The sequence below is a fragment of the Archocentrus centrarchus genome, chromosome 20, assembly GCF_007364275.1.
Source record: "Archocentrus centrarchus isolate MPI-CPG fArcCen1 chromosome 20, fArcCen1, whole genome shotgun sequence".
In the NCBI taxonomy this organism is placed as follows: Eukaryota; Metazoa; Chordata; class Actinopteri; order Cichliformes; family Cichlidae; genus Archocentrus; species Archocentrus centrarchus.
The window spans coordinates 4,562,451-4,576,607 of record NC_044365.1 but is presented as its reverse complement, the minus strand read 5'-3'; the positions used below and the strand labels follow the sequence as shown (position 1 = coordinate 4,576,607).

At 43.8% G+C, this 14,157-nt stretch overlaps 1 protein-coding gene across 1 annotated transcript in view; it reads right to left on the bottom strand.

The window, feature by feature from the left end:
• The window catches only part of LOC115799063 (phospholipid phosphatase-related protein type 5), a 96,726-nt gene extending 82,854 nt beyond the window's left edge, over positions 1-13,872 (bottom strand). Inside the window, exon 1 of the mRNA XM_030756008.1 lies at positions 13,465-13,872. Within this exon, the coding sequence (XP_030611868.1) occupies positions 13,465-13,668 (204 nt within the window). The 5' untranslated portion in view covers positions 13,669-13,872. The remainder of the gene's footprint in view (positions 1-13,464) is intronic.
• Positions 13,873-14,157: the final 285 nt, after the last annotated feature.

Sequence of the window (14,157 nt, the reverse complement as noted above, 5' to 3'; positions counted from 1 at the left end):
ATAGATATATAATGTGAGATTAACACAAAGTGCAGGTAACAGGTAAGCACACATGTATCATTGACTCAGAGGTCACAACCATCATATTCACAAAGGGCGAGAGAAAATGCCATAAAACATACTATTATAAATCTCCATACATGTAAAGAACAGATAGAACTCACAGCCATTGCTTTCTGAAGGATCCAGTCGAAGGATTGCTTTGGATGTAACATAAATGACTTCAGTGTGCAGCCATGCTTTCCCCCACAATTCTCAGCACTTCCTGTCTATACAAATGTCAAAATAAAAGCTCCAAAAATTTCTGATGAATATAACAGAAATACAATTCCTCTGTTCTTATTGCAACATATAAACACTCAAGACAGAACAGTCACTTTTTAAGCACAGGAACATGCAGGGATTTTTTTTAGAAAACCTTATAGCCATGTGTGGATCAGAATGGTAATTACCTTGGTGAACAGAGGCAGAGGGCATTTGCATATACGAGGTCATATATTAGGGGCAGCATGGTGGCGCAGTGGTTAGCGCTGTTGCCTCACAGATAGAATACCATCTGGAAGGCCTGGGTTCGATTCCACCTTGGCCCAGGCCTCTCCCTCTCTCTGTGTGGAGTTTGCATGTTCTCCCCGTGCTTGCGTGGGTTTCCTCCGGGTACTCCGGTTTCCTCCCACATTCCAAAGACATGCACTTACTGGGGTTAGGTTAATTGGCTATTCTAAATTGCCCATAGGTGTGAATGTGAGTGTGAAAGGTTGTTCGTCTCTCTGTGTTGGCCCTGTGACAGGCTGGCGACCTGTTCAGGGTGTACCCTGCCTCTCGCCCTATGACAGCTGGGATAGGCTCCAGCCCCCCCACGACCCTGACCAGGATAAGCGGAAGCGAATGGATGGATGGATGGATGGAGGTCATATATTAATAGTCTGCTGAAATTGAAAGGACTTTGACCACAACTTGCACCTCTGAAATTATGGGAGATCATAATGAGAATGCCTAATAAAATTATTACTATGATGATCCTTCTGATTATGTATCATGCCAGATCTCCCTGGATTAGGGGTCTAACCATGCAGCAACATCTGAGGCTGGTAAAATAAGACGACGTGAACCCAACTGCCAAAAATTTCACTTCCTGGACTGACGCTGGGCACAAAAGCCAGTCAATTCCCACAGTCTGTTAAAATGTCCAACCTTTTGTGCAGCTTGTATATTAAAAAAATAACTGCTTTGGCCTCTATAGCTGGTTTTCCCCCTCATAACTGTAGGAGGGATGAATATTTTTATAGCTTACCAGTTTGGATTTTGTTAAGGCTCAACATTAGGGGTGTGGCCACTTTGACTGACAGGTGTGCCAACACAGGCAGCAATAGCTGCTGTCTGTCTGCGAGGCTTCACCTCTGAACTGGACCTCTGGACCACGTTTGTGCTGTTGGTGATTTTGAAGAACAGAACAACATGGCAGCTGGTCAGAATGCAGCCCACCACCAGTGGGTGATGTCATCCTGTCTCAGTCAAACTTACACAGTCATAGTCAAACAGTCATCAAACGATATATGTAAAAATCTACTATCTGAGATCAAACGAATTTTATTTTCTTGTAGAGAATGTGTTTGTATTGCTAAAAACAGATAATGTTATATCATATATGTTAGATGAGTCCTGACCAAATTATACCAACTGTCCAAATTGGTAAAATTTAATTCAGTTTTATTTATATGGCACAAATTCACAAGAGTCACCACAAGGTGCTTTATATTGTAAGATGACAAAGAAAACCCTGATAATCAGATGACCCAATCTTAAAAGTAAAGGAGGTGTAATGGGGTGGCTGCGGCTCAGGAGGTAGAGCAGGTCATCTACTAATTGGAAGGTTGGTGGTTTGATTCCTGGCTGCTCATGTCAGCATGCTAAAGTAACATCGGGCAAGTTGCTCTCCGATGCAACCATTGGAGTCTGAATGTTAGACAGAAATCACTTAGCTCTAGAAAGAAGTGCTTGTATGAACACGGGTGAATGAGGCATGTTGTATAAAACGCTCAGAGTAGAAAAGCACTACAGAAGAACCAGTCCATTTACCAGTCCTGCTGTAATGAAATGCTTTCCCTGCTGCTGTGTAATCCATTATTGTAAATGCAAATGTTATTAAGAAAGGATCAGACAAAAGAGGGTTTTCATGGAATACTGTGAAATGTTCAGTTTCAATGCAGTATGTCAGAACAAGAGTGTGACTAAAACAAAGAGTGGGCTCATTGACAATGTGAGAGAAGCCAACTGAGTCTAATTATAGATTAATTACAGTGCTGAGGCTCACATTTAAATGGATGTTGAAATCAACTGCAATAATTATTTAATCTGAACTGAGCTCCAAATCAGACAGAAACTCTGAGTAAGGACCAGGTGGACGATACATAACAAATACAACTGGTTTTTGAAACCAAGAAGATATGAAACACTGTATAAATACATGAAAGGAAAACAAAGTTTTTACTTTGTTAGTTCTCTTTTTTAGGGGATATCATCTACTGTCAGAAAGAAATACTTTTGTGTGTAAATACTTTTAAATTACTGTGGCAAACTCGTTATGGTTTGAATTCAATTAAGCCTGTTTGTTTAACTGCACTGCACAGCAGCCAGTCTGTTAGCTGATGGATCACCGCCTCAGGACGCGTCTCCTCAGAGATGTGTTGGTTTTATTGCAGTGCATTGGGATGCAGTGTGAGTCTGTGTTGCACTGACTCTGGTTTATAGGTTCCTTCAGCCTGCACGTCTATTTTTACTGAGCTGCTGATTTCGTTCATGTTCCTCAGCGACCTCAAACACTTAGTCACAAACATAACTCGTCTCCCAGCTGCACGCGGTGCTGCCTGCTGCAGTGTCTGTGGGTGGAGGAGTGCTGAACACTGCTCCTTTCCAGCTGTTTCACGTCAGTCTGTTTTATTATTATTGTTTTAACAACAAAATGAAGATAGAAATGCATTTTAACAGAATTATCGACTGTTTGCTTTATGTGCTCTGTTCCCAGAGCTCAGCTGTTAACTTGATGAGTAGTTAAGCAGGACTGTGCTCTGTGGAAGGATAGACTTTCAAGTAAACAATGAGGCGTGAACTACTTCCTCTTCCATCCATTTTATTTCCCAACTCAGGGCTGTCGGGGCCCAGGTGACAGAGGGCGAGGGGCAGGTTGGACCCTCAACATGGGTAGTTGTTTTTTGTCTGTGGGGGGGTACGACCCCTGCAGTCACAGGAAGAACGAGAAAACTGCACAGAGAAACATCCCAACTGCTGTAACCAAAAAAAACATCAGTTCCAGAAAAGCACCATGAGCGCCACAGCAGCAGGGAAACAGAAATGAAATCCATGATGTGACAACATTTACACCAGTGGGCACAAACAGCCATCCAAGCATGACACTAATAAATTCTCCCTTTCAGCTTCTCCTTTGAACACAAAAAAGGTCAAACTCATCACCAGTGTTGCCTCTCACAGTTTCAGCTCACTCAGCGGCACTTTGAATGGTAGTAACTTTAATCAGTTACAATACACAGTGATTTACATATTTTACCCTTCAGTAAACTATACCGAAAATACATTTTATAAGTCAGTCTTTCTTGTATTTTATAACTAATGTGAGGTCAGAAGAACTGGGCCACACCTCCAAATCAGGTGTTTTCCCTCCCACAGGTACAGAAAATCCTAACCTACTGTAGGCGTGCAGTCTGTGCTGTGTACGAGGTTTGTGGTTCTTAATGTGTGTATTTGTTGTAATGATTGTGTGTGACGATTGCAAACTATCTTACTCTATAAATACTGTGGTGTTCAGCACGGCTCATGCAACATACCCAAAAAAGTTTTAAAGTATTAACATATGAAATATTCTATTTGAACTTATAAAATATTAGTAATGTAGTCCTCCTTATAGTATATCTATTACATTAGATATACTATAAGGAGAAAAGTACTGGGCCACCTACACATACAGTTTTGTTTTGTCTTTTTTTTTTCCAATTCAGTTTTATTTACATAGTGTCCTGGTCGACAGCCTTATGTTCCTTTTCTATGGTTCTCTTTCAGGTTTTGTTTGCGGGGCTCGGTTATGTTTTGCTTCCTAGTTCCTTGTGTTTCCCGGTGTCAAGTCTTTGTTCCCCTTCTGTCTTCCTGTTTTATTGTGATGGTCGTCTGGTCCCTGTCTGTTGTGTTCAGTGTTTGCTTCCCATGGTCTTGTCATTGTAATTAGCGTCACCTGTGTTTACAGCTGTTCCCACTCCCCTCATTATCCTCTTGTGTATTTAAGTCCGGTGTTTTCAGAGCCTGTTGACGGCTTGTTCTTTGTTTCCCCTGCTGTGTGACTCTGTCAGTTTTCCCTGTTTCTGGAAGTCTAGTGGAGTTTAATTTTATTTGTGCCTTTTGTTAGCTTTGCCAAATAAAGCTCAGTTTATATCCTACCTGTCTGGCGTATCCTGCGTTGGGGTCCTCCTTCCTGCCTACCACACAGCCGATCCGTGACACATAGCACCAAATCGCGACTGTCACCTCGAGGTGCTTGATGTTGGAAGGTAAACCCTACAATGATTACAGGAAAGGAGCTGCTCGGCCATGGAAGGCCATGAAGCTCCCGGTTCAGTTTTCATGCTGATGTTACTGCCAGACGAGGTTTAGAACTGCAAAGTTATTAAGCCAGCAGAGCACTGCTGACTTCTCCACACTACAAACCTCAGCACTCTGCAGCCCCACTCTGTGATTCTTCAGCACTTCCACTTTGGAATAATAACACAGCTGATCGCGGAATATCTAAGAGGGAAGAAACTTCACAAACTGACTATTTTGTAACTGTGGCATCCTGTTACTGTGCCGTGCTCGAATTCAGTAAGCTCTTTAAAACAGACAGGCAGACTGCGTGGTTTAGGTGGATGCTTAGGTCCACACTCCGGTCTGAACTGTGACTATCCATTTCAGCACTTTTGGCAAAAATAGACCTGTTTGAAATGACTGGAACTACATGAATTTTAAAGTTTCTAAAATGACCCCGTTCTCAATGATCTCATTCCAGGAGGGATGTCTAGAGCAGAAAACACACTCTGCACTACCTCTGGACTTGACTCCAGTGTGAAGCTTTCTGGTTAAGCCAAGCAGGCATCAGAGCAAATCTCTGTAAAAGCCAGACTGTGTAACACCAAACACGCAGTGTTAGCCAGAGCTCTGAGTATCAGAGTGTTGGAAAAACATCCTGTCTGTTCTTTGCACCTCTACGCAAACTGACTGGCATGAAATCAGAGAGATGCAATCCCTCACTCTGTGCTGGGACAACTGACAGCATTTCTAACAAGTCACTTTACTTTCCGAATAACAGTGCATCTCTTCAGATCTGCCTCTCACACCGGCAACAGTGAACAGCTGGTACATATGGGGACAATCGTGATTCACTAGATGGCTCAATTAAGTTTTTGCATAGAGATGTAAGGTCTTGTCAAGCTGATGGACAGTGTGTTATTTAAATTTATTTAAAAAGAACTGCCTGCTTAACCTGTGTTAGCTGCTACACTGTGAACTGTGCTCAGTCCAGCAGCAGAATGTAGAATCCCCAATGTATTCATTTGACACTGTAAAAGCAAACATGTCCTTAATTAATTTAAATTAGTGTGTTTCACTTAATCTTAGTCTCGCCCCCTTTTTTAGTATTCTGAGAACAGTTGTGCAGATTTGTTTCATTCAGTAATTTCCACTCAATTAGAAACTCTAAGTACTCTAATTAAGTGGTATTAATGTGCTTGGAAGCAAACACACAGAACTTAGATGTGTTGCAATGCTCATTTCAGTCCTCGTGTTTCGACTCCAGATGTGTAACGGGCTCTCCAGTGTTTGTGATGCTGAGAACAGTGTTATGCCTTAGCTAGCAACAAGTCACCATGACTGACACAAAGAATTCCTGCTGGACAGTGTTCACTGGATTGTTATGAAATCACTGTGTGCTGAATGGGGCACAGGAACGTGGTAAAACTTCTGTTTCTTGACACTAAACAAGAGAACAGCTTCAATTAAAAACACAGAAGACAACACTGGATATTGTGTAAGGAAAGGCATGGACGAAGAAGGCAGTGCTGTGTCTGGATTCCTGGTATCTGCTGGGAAATGAGTAAACTAGCTTAGTGAAACACTGAGAGAGCCAGTGAGCCCTCCAAACCAGCAGTGGTGCTCAATGAGAAAAAAAAAATCACATTCCTATTTAAGTGACGTCTTCAAGTGTTGACTGGTCAACAAACACTATCAGTTTTCAGGCGGTTCTTTGCACAGACAGCTGACAGTGATGTCTGAGGATCATACCCAGGAATTTGGACATTTTCTCTCTTTTTTTTCAAATAGGTCAACTAGGTCTGTTTGGTTTTAGGTGTGATGTAAACTGTTTCATCAACATGTAAATCACTGTTACAGCAGCAGCACAAGAACAAAAACAGTATAATCTACAATAAAAACCACCTCCCCATACTGAAGATCTTATTATGTGAAGTAGTGGAAATATTAAATTTTCCAAAAACTGAACTCAACAGAATGTAAATAATTAACAGCTCACATCAGCTTGTGTTAAACTGTACCTCAAGATGGGATCATGCATCAATACAGCACCCACTCTGCCCAAAGTCCAACTGAAGAACAAGCTGGCCACAGAATATATCCATGTATCCATTTTTGGCCACGTATCCAGGTCTGGGTCACAGGGCCGGGAGTCTAAAGCCACGTTTCCATTAGTATCTACTCAGCGCGGGTCAACTCGACTCGGCATGACTCTCCACGGTCGTGTTGTGTTTCCATTGCAGTTGAGGACCACCTCAGTGTGGGTGGAGTCGATACAGCAGCGCGGGCAGTAGTGTCTTAATGTAATTTGTATGCAGCTCAAAACACAACAATGGATGAGACAGAGGCAAGCTAACAGCTAATGCTAGTTTAATATCATCATCATGCATGAGTCCCCCGTACAATGTTTTAATGGATGAAGGTTATCATTGTTAAGTATAACCCTATACCCCCGAACATGTCATAATCGGCTCAGTGTACTTCAACAGTGCTGCTGTTCGCGGACTTACGGCAGCAATTACCGCAATAAAACATATTAATACCCTATGTTGGTTGTGAAGTGCAGTTTCTTTCAGAAACCGTTTGAATTTTTCCGATAGGACAAACGGTCGCGTTATTACGGTAATTCAAAGTTTCTTTGATCAGCCGCCTCAGGCTCAGTGCTAACCAGCTGTTCAGCTAGTAGGGGCAGGTAACGGTGCTTCAGTGGCGATCGCCCGGCAGTATAGGGGTATAATATGTATGCTGTGTGAGCGTTTCAGATGGCTCTCATGTTGCAAAATTACTGCTGCAAACTGTCGGTCCGGGGATTCAGCCGGTGCTTTGTGTGCCTCCAGTTTCTTGCTGTCGGGTTTTAAAAATGGCACGCTTGATTCTGGAGAAGGAGTCGCTCTCATGACTCCGCTAGTGACGACACTCCCTGGCCAATCCGTGGCATGCTGTTCTTCTGCGTCACATTTTCGGATAGCCTCGGATCGCTTGGAACCCCGACTGAGTGAGCACTAAAAAAGTACCTGGTACCAGGTATCAATGGAAAGACCTTCAAACCGTGCCGAGTCAAGTCGAGCCACACTGAGTAGATACTAATGGAAACGCGACTTAAGCAGAGATGCCCAGACCTCCCACTCCTCAGCGACTTTCCTCCCTCATCCAGCAGGACGAGAATTTTCCAAGTCAACCAAGAAATGTTATCTCTCCAATGTACCCTGGCTCTGCCCCCCAAACCTGGTGCCCAAACCTCCCTCAACTGGCTCTTTTCAATGTGGAGGAGTAAGGCTTTACTCTGAGCCCCCTAAACCCACCCCACCTTCACCCGATCTCTAAAGAAGAGCCCAGTCACCCTTTGGATGAGGGTCATTTTTGTCACCTGTGTCCATGATCTCATTCTTTCAGCCACTATCCAGACCTGAGGGTACGAATACAGACTGGCCATCAACAAATCACATTCACATTCATACTCAGCTCGCTCTTCACCACAACAGACTGGAACAAGATCTGCATCCCTGCTGACACCACACCACTCTTTCCATCAGTCTCCCACTGCACTCTGTCCTCACTTGTGAACAAGACCCTGAGATACTTACAGAGTATATTTTTCCTTTATACAGTCTTTGATTCTGACCTCTAATGAATCATGCTTTAAGACAGATGGTAAACAGAAGGAAAGCTACAGTTCTTGGCAAGAAAACACTGGAACAAATGAATGACAAAGCTGGTTGTTTTTAGTTTATCACTCTTTGCCAAGCTTATACCTCCTTGAAAATGGGCCACTTTCCCTACCGGAGGCCTGCTCAACTGCTCAGTAATACCAGTTACTCTACTGTTCACATTTCGTAGACAGTGGAGTCAGGTTAAGACACAAAAACAGTCTCGCTTAGGATCCAGAGCAATGCTGCATGCAATTGCAGAACACCACCAACTCCTGGCACTTATCCCATCTGTCATGGTGTGAGAGGCAGGGTACATACTGCATATGTCGCCAGACCGTCACAGGGCCAACAGAGAGATAGACTACCCTTCATGCTCACACTCACACCTGTGGCCCCTTTCAAATCCGCATATATCCTCATATGCAAGTCTTTGGACTGTGGAAGGAAGCTGGGGTACCTGGAGAGAACACATGCAGGGAGAGGCTCTTTAAATGCTGCTAGCCAACAGTGCTGGGGCTCAGCAGAATACTAGTAAGTGCAAATACATGTTTGGCTACAAATTGCCACATGGAGTATTTTAGTTTAGGTTAATATCTTTCAAATCTATATATAGAGTACAGTGTATCACAAAAGTGAGTACACCCCTCACATGTCTGCAGATATTTAAGTAGATCTTTTCATGGGACAACACTGACAAAATGACACTTTGACACAATGAAAAGTAGTCTGTGTGCAGCTTATATAACAGTGTAAATTTATTCTTCCCTCAAAATAACTCAATATACAGCCATTAATGTCTAAACCAGCGGCAACAAAAGTGAGTACACCCCTAAGATTAGTGTCGCTAGGTCTCAGGTGTGCATAGGGAGCAGGTGTGTTCAGTTTTGTAGTACAGCTCTCACACTCTCTCATTCTGGTCACTGAAAGTTCCAACATGACAAAGAACTCTGTGAGGATCTTAAAAGACGAACTGTTGCTCTACATGAAGACTGTTATATAAGCTGCACACAGACTACTTTCATTGTGTCAAATTGTCATTTTTTCAGTGTTGTCCCATGAAGAGGTAGACATGTGAAGGGTGTCTCACTTTTGTGATGCACTGTATTTAGTTTGTGTAATCACTCCTGTCCATCTTGGGGCTTGTACCACAAAGCAAAATCATATATTTTTTTCCTTATATGGGTTCACTTACTGTACCCTGACATCAGCAGTCAGACTAAGCAGTCACTCAATAAGAGAGGATTTGGCAGGTTTTCATAAGCAAAACCCACAAACTCAACTTTGCTGCTCAACCCACAAATTAATTTTCCTTACAAATGTTGCACCATTTAAGCAGAAATAAACAGGCTTTCTAACGGTATAAAATTTACAGCCAGGAAGAATTGTTACAACAAAGGAATAATCGACCCAACACAAATTTCCTTATTTTTTGTGCTATGTTTATTTCTTAACTCTGTCTGTTATCAGTTATCCAAGGGCCAAATGTTACGTCCCTTATTTAGACAGACTCAGGTGGATGAGGCCTTTGGGATCTCAACCTTTCTGACATTTATTAAAATGTCATCCATCATCAGTGATCCTGCTCCACTTACTGGACAGGCAGCAGAGTGCCTTCTATAACACACTGATTCATCTCCTCTGCCACAGAAACAGGAAGTCTTTCATACCTGCAAGTTTATGCAGTACAACACACCATCTGCTAAAGCATTTTAATCCATTTTAAATTTTGAATTCTGAAATATTTTACTGGATAATTATTTTTATTAGTTTTGATATAGTGCTTTTCTACTCTAGCTGAGCACTCAAAGCGCTTATACAACACATTTGCATTTACCCATTCACACAAGCACTGTCGTCTATTTCACAGTGCTTTCTATCTATTCACACACATTTACACTCTGACTGGTCAACAGCAGAGAGCAACTTGGGGTTAAGTATTTAGCCCAAGGACACTTTGGTACGCAGACCAGTGCACCAACCTTCCAATTAGCAGATGACCTGCTCTATCTCCTGAGCCACAGCCACCCACAAATATTATTACTATGAAACTTAAAGGCCCTCAGTAGTACAGAAGAGTGACCAGATGGCGCACCCTCAAGCACCCAGCGACTCCATGAAGGCTGGGTACTCTGAGCTGTCATTTGGACCTGTTCCCCAGCCTGAAGGTGTAGGTAAACAACCCTCTCGTCCACTGGTGAAAACTCCAACATAGAGGCAGCAAGCTGAGGGGATACAAGGGTAGCCACCCTGCTTCCCACTGAGGGCAATTCCAGACTGAAACAGAGTCCAGTCCCTCTTGAGGAGACTGGCTCCAGAGCCCAAACAGGGCATTGAGCCAGCTACTCAAGAGGAGCCAGCTGGGATTGTTTGGGAGTCTCAATAGGATGCCTCCTGGGTGAGGTATTCCAGGCACATCCTACCAAGAGGAGGCCCCGGGGCAGACCCAGGACATGATGGAGAGATTATAGGTTTCGTCTGGCCTGGGAACACCTCAGTGTTCCTCTGGATAAGCTAGAGGAGTTGGCTGCTGATGGATGGATGGATGGGTCTAAAATATCTGTATATATCCTATAGATGTTGGCACTGACAGTGCCCTAAGTTTCATTAAGATTGGTCCACTCATCTAAGGCCCTTTTTCCACTGCCTGGGTGCCGGTGCCGGTGCCAGTATTTGAAATGTTCAGCCATTTTCCCACCACGAACGCGCTCGATGCTCGGCCAAAAAAACAGGTTCAACTCAGGCCCTGCAAGCCAGCTGGTTTCAAACCCAGAACGCATGACGAAAGTTGCACAACATAAAGTTTTCTACTGCTATTTCACTGCATGGTGTGTATTGCATGTGATTTTTCACAGCTGTGAATTAGGTTGGGCTCTAAGGCTGAACTTGCTGCTTTGTATCAGTTCATATCACAGATTAAAGGACACAAAGTGCGTACTTGTCGTCTTGCTCTAATCGCTGTCTGTGTTTCCCACTGTGCTGCACACAGATGCTGCAGTAGTTTGGTTTGCACCGTAAAACGTATTTGCAGCACAGAAAGGAGAGCGTGTTCTCCCACGTTTGTGCGCTTCGGCTTCCGTGTCCAGACGAGGACCCGCCCACACTCATACGTAAAGGAGCAGTTCACAGAAATGCGGTGGAAACACGACCCGTTCTTAAGTGTTTCATCGGTTCATTGAAACCAGCACCGGCACCGGCACCTCAGCGGTGGAAAAGTAGCGTGAGAGGAGAGATAGAACATACAGACAGACAGTACCAGTCACAACTTTGGACACACTCACCATCCAGGTGTGACTGGTACTGTCTCAAGTGCTGTAAAATAAGACTTTCACCAATATGGGATAAATGAAGTATTTCCTAATCATATATTATCTTACAGTATGTGGGCAAATGTGCTGGAAACTTCAACCCTGGACTTTGTAATGCTGGATAATGAGTACAGAGCTTAATGCAATAAAACAGTCTTTGTGTATTCAGCTTTTACTGCATTTGACACAGTTGCAGCTTTTTAAGAGCAACTTCAACACACTTTTTGTGAAACTCAAAAAATATCTTTAGACTGTGCAGTGCTTGGTCTGTACTCCCACACTACATGTTGAAGATCCCGTCAGTTCGAATGAGAACATCCTGACATCCATCAAAAAACTGTATGTCCTGCTCTGAACACACCCAAACATGAAAACTTGGGATGGCTGAATGGGACAGAGGCTTCCACACAGTCCTGCATGTAGCCAGAGCTGTGTGGAAATGCTCAGCCTGCACTGTCAGCGACTGCAGCAGCAATCACTGCGCTTAACATTCAAGGTGCACTGCACCGCTGTGGGCTGCATTTGATAACTTCAGTGCACAGTCAGTTTGTAATTGGCAAAGCTAATGAAAGAACAGTGGGATATCAGCGAGGAGCCACAATAATGTCTGCTGTGAGTCGGATCCTGCCTTTGTGTTTCTAAGGGAAGGTTACAATCAAGCAGAAATCAGCAGGAAGCTCCACAGGAGCTGCAGCTGAGGCATGTGTGACAGCATGAAGGAGGACTGGAGGCATGTATTATCTCTTTCTCTCTAAGATGATAGTTTTATGACTAATAACTGATTTAAAAATATAATAAAATAGACTTTTAACTTTCTGATTTATGACATGGATCATCCACAGTGTGTCCCACTGAAAACAACTCAGGCAAATTTATCTGTCTCCAAAACAGCCGAGTCTTAAAGCTGCACTAGTCTACACCTCCATCCCACTGTCATTGCATCAACTATAGATGAAATGTGAACTGTTAGAGATGTTAACCATGGTGAGCGCGTTCTGCAAAGGTCCGTGCAGCTGCTCAGGCAGACTGAACCTGCAGGCGCTCATCTGAGACCACCAAAATCACCAGAACAACTTTAGAAGGTGATCATAATGCTTCACGCTGATCGTTGTGATGTCACAGAGGGACTGCAGCTGTTTCCTCTACAACACTGGTTCAGTCAGACTGTCAGAGCAAGAAATATTGTAGCATTGCAATAAAGACAACATATGCTCATCTGTCTAATTTGTTGCATGGTGAACTTGTGTCGACTCTTAAATTGTCTCTTTGCCCCGCCCCCACGGCAACTTTATAACCATTTCTAACCTTTATGAAATATTTGCTGAGACAGAGCAAAGAACAGGCCAGTCAGCAATAACTTTCAATAAAATATTAATGCATCAAAAACAGTATGAGAATAATTTTAGGTCTGGAGTGACCACAAATACTTCATCAGAAAATTCTGCACATTTCATATTTTATCTTATGACCTGGGGAGCTGCTTTTGGGAGCTGAGCCTGTAAGAAAACAGCACAAACTCAGGAGATTTATTACCATTAATACCATTAATGAGTGAAATAGGATCAGTATGCATAAGACAGATAGATCTCATAAGCCTATATTCAGATGATTCTTTATTGATGTCTTATCACAAATCCTTAAAATCCAGGATGACATGTTCAGAGGTCTGGTTTTGCTCAGCCAGCAGTCCAAACAGTTCCTACCAAAAGCAGCAGTGAGGAAGGTATTTAAGAATGCTTCCACGCAGGCTTAAATGCCCAATCAATTATTCAAATCAATACTAATCTAAACGTCAATTACTCAATTTCCGAAACCGAGTAATTCATTCACCTTAACAATCACTGTGTGACTTTAGTGCAGAGATAAACTGAGATGGTTTCTGTGAGGAAGCACAGAGAAAACCTTGAGATGTTCAGAGGAGCTGGAGTTCGCAGATCACTCACCAGCAGCGTGGGCAGCCCGGCCACCACGGCGTACAGCAGGACGGGCGGGACGGCGCTGCTGTCCTCCGGTCCCAGGTACGGTTTGGTGTAGGTGGTGTCATAGCAGAAGAAGCCCTGCACGTGCACGGTGAAGGTGTCGGTGTATTCGAAGTAGTAGGCCAGCATGACGGTCCCGGCCATGATCACCAGCTGGAAATACAGCATGATGCACACGGAGAGCGAGAGACATTTAATTAGAACAAAGTCAGCCTCTCTCTCTTCTAGCCAGCCTCCTCCTCCTCCGCGGCGGCGTCGACGTCCGCTGAGCGGCTCATGACGGCTCGGCTGCGCGCGTGAAGCTGCTCCGTTCCTCCACTCTGTGCGCGAGTGACAGAGAGAGCGCAGGGAGTGGGTGGGGATGGAGCGACGGGTGGGGGTGTGTGTCAGCGCGTAAGAGCTGAGAAGGCTGGGCTAAGCTTGACGTGATCCACGTGTGTGTGTGTGTGTGTGTGTGTGTGTGTGTGTGTGTGTGTGTGTGTGTGTGTGTGTGTGTGTGTGTGTGTGTGTGTGTGTGTGTGTGTGTAATAGAGACTGATGAGAAGGACTGTAAACCAATAGGATAAGCGGAAGTGGATGGATGGATGAATCTGTGTGCGTAAACCTGGAACCCAGACTCGTGTTTAGGAGCAGGAGGTAAAGGCTGAAGAGAGAAAG